The sequence below is a fragment of the Myotis brandtii genome, unplaced genomic scaffold (genome assembly GCF_000412655.1).
Source record: "Myotis brandtii unplaced genomic scaffold, ASM41265v1 scaffold657, whole genome shotgun sequence".
Lineage (NCBI taxonomy): Eukaryota > Metazoa > Chordata > Mammalia > Chiroptera > Vespertilionidae > Myotis > Myotis brandtii.
Window position 1 is genome coordinate 1402933 of NW_005370552.1, and position 5497 is coordinate 1408429.

At 54.8% G+C, this 5497-nt stretch overlaps 1 protein-coding gene across 1 annotated transcript in view; it reads right to left on the minus strand.

Annotated features, from left to right (window-relative positions):
- The window catches only part of BCOR (BCL6 corepressor), a 23361-nt gene that overhangs the window by 2839 nt on the left and 15025 nt on the right, over positions 1-5497 (minus strand). The window contains 4 exon segments of the mRNA XM_014528875.1: positions 20-176; positions 355-432; positions 802-947; positions 2034-2230. Of these exon segments, the coding sequence (XP_014384361.1) occupies positions 20-176; positions 355-432; positions 802-947; positions 2034-2230 (578 nt within the window).

Here is a 5497-nt window from a genome sequence, read left to right on the forward strand (position 1 = left end):
ACAGGACAGCCATGCTCACCCCTGAGCGACGGACACTTGGACGTTGTAACATGGTAAGAGGGGGCTTTCTGAAAACTCAAATTCGAACACATCACTGTAGGCCTCGTCATCCTCCTGCAGGTCCTCTGGCCCCGGGGGGTTCGCTAACACGTCATATCCACTTTCATCATCCGGCTCTAGAGAAGGGCGAGCGAGAGAGCGAGGCATCAGTCACAGCCAGACTGTGTCAGAGAAGGACTCAAAGACTCTTTCCCAACGAGCCCCGCTTGTGGCACCCACACCCTCACCCCCGGCAGAGAAATGGTCCGAAAGGCACCAGTATCCCACTGAACCAGAAAGAGTGATGCCGCTCACCACACACGGAGCTGCCGTAAAACTCCCAGAAGCTGCTGGAGTCCTCGTCGCTGCGGCCCTGCAGGTCTTTCAAATAGTCTGGGGAGAAAGAGGGTAAAGCTGCTGGTGAGAACCAGGTGCGGGAGGCCGGGGGACATCTCACCCCAGTCCACCCAGGGTGCATCCTCCCCACCAGGGACGGGCCCCCCTCGCCCTCATCAGCCCCTCGCCCAGCAAACCAAAGCTAGACGGGCAAGCTAAGGATGTTTTCTGCCCTCACAGGCAAAAATAAAGCTGGCACCTCCTCTTTGCATTCCGTATCTGCTCTTTCCGAAACTAACTTGACAGTACGTGACCCAGTAAGTAAACGAGGTAAACGCGGCTGGACCCACTGAGCGAGTGGCCAGGAGCTCGGGGACTCCCCACCCCCGGGGTTTGAATGAGGCCATGGCGTGAACTCTGTCGTACCTGTTAGAAACCTTTCCATGAGTTCGCTGTGCGTCATCTTCATGATGGTTCTACCTGAGTACGTGGCCAGAGTGGGGTCAGCACCATAGGAGAGGAGCAGGCGGACGATCGCCAGGTGGTCGTTCTCGACCGCATCGTGGAGGGGCCTGGGGGACACGGACAGAGGTCAGCTCCCACGCGCAACGCTGGCCTCTAACAACCCTGACACGTGTGATGCCACTGACACTCCAGAGAGGGAAACTGAGGCAGTGACTGGCCCAAGGTCAAGCAACGTGTCTACTATTCCAGGCCTAATTCTCAAGGGCAAATGTACCTTAATCCAGGGCCTAAGGAGGGACACAAGCCAAAATGAAAACGTTTTCAATGAACTTAAGTAGGTGAGATAATTTACAGGAGAAAAAGCCCACCATTGTGGAAGCCAATACAAGCAAGCCCTATGCTGTTATAAGAAAAGCCCAGCCTGGCTGGCGTGGCTCAGTGGGTGACCATCGACCTATGAATCAAAAGGTCATGGTTTGATTCCCGGTCAGGGCACAGGCCTGGGTTGTGAGCTCAGTCCCCAGTGTGGGGGCGTGCAGGAAGCAGCCGATCCATGATCCTCTCTCATCATTGATGTTTCTCTCTCTCTCTCTCTCTCTCTCTCTCCCCCTCTCCCTTCTTATCTGAACTCAATAAAATAAACAAAAACAAATAAAAAAGCCTCGTCTGTTTTTTAAAAGGTGCAGGGCCCTCTCACCAGTATCCATGGATGGGAAATGCTATTTGGAAACCATAAACACATTTCCCTTTTGCTGCTGTTATGACTGTCAGGGAAGGCCTCGTGCCCCGCTTCCCAGCAGCACCCCATGAACCAAGGTCAAGGACAGGGTGTGCGGGCTATAGATGTGTGTGGCCCGGGCAGATCCTACACCAAGCCAGTGGCAGTGGCCCTGTTTGGATTCTGGGACTGTCGGCTCCAGGATATTTTAAATGCCGTAATTCAATAGATGCTGATGGAAAGTATGGGGTCTTAAAGGGCAACGTCTCCAATTACTCAGGCAGGCTCAATATTTTCAGACTTTTGTCCATGGGAACATTGCAAACTTTGAAAGTTCTCCCTAAATTTGCCAGAAAGGTTTGGTCGATTCCACCATCCATGTGCTTCCATGTCACTCTCCATCTTTCCTTCTGAAAGGCACTGCCTGTGCCCCGCAGCCCGCAGGGCCAGGCTGCCACCAAGACCCGCAACTGACCTGGTTCCGTCCTGGGCACTGCAGTTGACATCAGCACCGTATTCAAGAAGGTGTCGCACAATGTTCAGCCACCCCCTGGCACAGGCTTCATGCAGGGCACAGTATCCGGCATTGTCGCGGTGGTTCACGTCACAAATCTTATTCTCCAAGCAGTACAAGACCACCTCCTGCGGGGAGCGAAGGGGGACTGCCATCAGACCTCCTCACCCAGTGCCCACTTCCCGAGGCACCCATCCTTGGGTCCGAGAGCACGTGTGAAGGGCTCAGTGATGGAGAGAGTGTCCTCTGGGCTCTGCAGGCTGGTGACTGTACGTGAAACCAGCAGCCTGGCCCTGGGCAAATTACCCTTGAACTTCTCCCCGTGTCCATTTCCTCCTGAGACAGGAGCGTCATGGAAGCTGTAAAGGCGGCGGGAGGATGCCATCAGCTAGCTGAGGCCTCAGGCCAGGGCTTGGCTTGGCCGGGACAGGTGTCCAACTCTAATCTCTTAGATGATACATGGACAAGTACAGCCTGCGGCGCACACGCTCCCATTCATATGTTGAGTAGAGTAAGAGCGAAGCTCTGTCTGTGTATCACCAAGAAATGACACAAAATGCTTCGCATACACCCCTTGCCCCATTTTGCCTCACCCTCCACCCACTTGGGGCTGAATGAATAGCATGTTCATGTTTACTTCAGTGAACGACAGGGACTGAGATACCATACATTGGCCCTTTCTCAGAAGGGGTTCTGTCAGCAGTTCGCACCAGAATCGCTGGATGATTTTTACTCTTTGGCGTGTTCACAGTCCTATGAGGCGCTCCTAGCAGGCGGAGCAGTCATTTGGTCCCTGTTTTATTATTACTACCCTGACGAAGGAAGTTTTCAAACACAGAAAACGGCACTGGCCAGCAGAAGACACGCTTTACTCTTTTCCTACCAACCACGCCCAGCAGATGGCCCGACACATGCTCCAGTGGGTCGGGGGGAGCCGCGTGGGTCACGGCAGGCCTCTCCATGACAACTCTTCTAGGCCCTTTGCGGGACATGTCAATCAAAGGTGACCCACCACTTGGGAGCTAACCAGAATGTTCCACATGAGAAGTGAAGGCTGCGTGCTGGTGAACGCGGCCAGCGGTGCCCTGTGGCTTCAGGTCAGTGCGGCAGCTCCCTTCCAAAAACAAGAGGAGGAAGGGACAAGCCATGCCCACAAATGCGCTCTCCCTTCAGATCCTAACCTGCCAGCAAGCCCACAATCCTCTGGGCTCCCAGGCCACCTGCCCTGAGCCCCGGTATCCAGGATACCGCATGAAGCTGCTGCTCTTTTAGCAGGTCCTCCCCAGCCAGGCTGGAGCGGACGGCTGCAAGCTAATGAGCTGTGTGCCCCGCCGGGGAGAGGCCCCGTCACGTGGTCTGGGATCAGGTCTGAGCGCCACTGACTGCTGTGCACAGATCAATTTCCCCGGGGCCCGGTGGCCTGTCTGGTGGCCTGTCACCCGGGCTTTATTTGCTCTGACAATTATGGCCCTCACCTGGAAACCCTCGTCGCTGCCAGGGCTGAGCGGAGGGCACCCAGAAATGAAAGGGCAGCAGAGCCGACGGGCAAGTCAACTCCTTCCCGGGAGGGTGGCAGGAGGCAGGAGCAACCCACAGCCAGGCCAGCCGTTTTGCCACGGGCTGTCCTAGCGCAGCCACGTTGCTGTCACTATGTACACAGCACTGCTCGTTTCAATGAGCGTGCCTTCTGTCGCCCCATGCCATGCCACAGTAACCCGTGACGTGCCAGGAAAGGAAGATGACACTGTTCTCATTCAACACTTGGGGCAACCAAAGTCCAGAGAAGTTAAACCCCAAGTTCAATGAACAGGAAGTCCTGGAGCTAGAACTCGGGGCTTTTGGTATCTGGGCAGCTGGCAAGGTTCAAAAGGCCCCAGTGAGAGGGACGCAACCCAGCCGTGACGAGCACCCACAGGCCCTCTGTCCACCCAATACATTTCTTGGTTTATTTTCTGCCCTAGAAATGGGAGCGCTTGCCGGGCAGCCCACCCGTTCCCAAACAAAATCACACTGTTTTCGTTGGACAGTTCTCTGTTAAGCGGCTATAAGCCGAATGCCATTAACCACAAAATGTAACCATAAAGGCCATAAACCCGACATTGTTAATTAATTAAATGCCTCATTAACTTTTTAAAAAACATGATTTATTCAATTCATAGAAAATTTAACCATCACCACTAAACGCGCAAGCATGTGGTTGCACATTGGCCTTTTAGCCTACGAACCAGAAGCCTTAACTGGGAGGGAAGGTTTGGGCGTCTCTGGCCAAGCGAGTCGTCTGTTTAACGCAGAGGGTGTTTCCAAACCTCAGGAAGCAGCTTAGCAGGACATAAAGCTCAGACGGCCTTTGACTGCACCTGGCTCTTCAGCACCAAGTCACGACGGGAAAGACTAACTCCAGGAAAGCCCGCCCCGCCCCGTGCGTCCAAACTACACCGCCAGCGGGTTAAGCAAATTGTCCTTCAACTTTCAAAGGTTCCAATTGCCACATCTCCTGACCAGCTGCCGTCCTGACGGAAATTCTGCCTAAAGAAATCCTCGAAAGTTGGGTTCGAAGTTGAAACGGTTCCCCCAGCAGTGAAATGTTCAACACCAGAACGGGTGACCTGCGCAATTTACATATGGAAGCAGCTGTCCGGACACAAACATTCCCAAGGTCTCAGGAGCCATCGAAGGCCTGGGAGCCTAAAAAGTATGGTCAAGGGCGCCTCGGCCCAAGCCTCTGACCCACCGGCTCTACAAAACCCAAACGGAAGCTTCATGGAGGGGCCAACAAGGGCCTCTTGAGGTCTCTGGTCCCAAAGGGAGACTGGTGGGAACAATGCCAAGATCAAAGGCAAGGCCAGGAACCCCGAAATCCACACACATAGAGCAGGCTGTCCTCCTGCCTCCCCTCCCCTCCCCTCCCCCCACCTCCAGTCTATTTTCTCAACCACAACTAGTCAAGGGTGCACACGTGGCCTGAGGGGTCTAGCCCAGTGCCACGGGCAGTACCCACCCGGTCCTCCCAGTTGCTACGATCAACTCCAGGACAGACATGTTGACAAAAGCAAAGCACATACAACCAACAACCAGATAGCCCCAAACTAAGAAAGCACTGTTTCCAACAGCTTCCCCACAGTCATGCCTCGGGGGCCTGGAGACGTGGGAGCCCCAGCAGGGAGGGCTCCCTGCGCCCTGGGAGCCGGGCTGTGGGAACCAGAGCTGCAGACAAACCCTGCGGCCCTCAGCCACCAGGGCCTGCCACCGGAGCTTATCCGCACGCACCTCCTCTCTCAGCTTGCTGAGCTGCATTTTATTTTCCCCATTCAACTCCCAGAGGGCTGATGCCAGCATAAAAAAAATGCCTTTGCCCTGTGGGCTATTACATCACAATTTCAACTGACAGGCGTGGTGGGGGAGCCGCTGGGGCAGAGGGAGTCAGC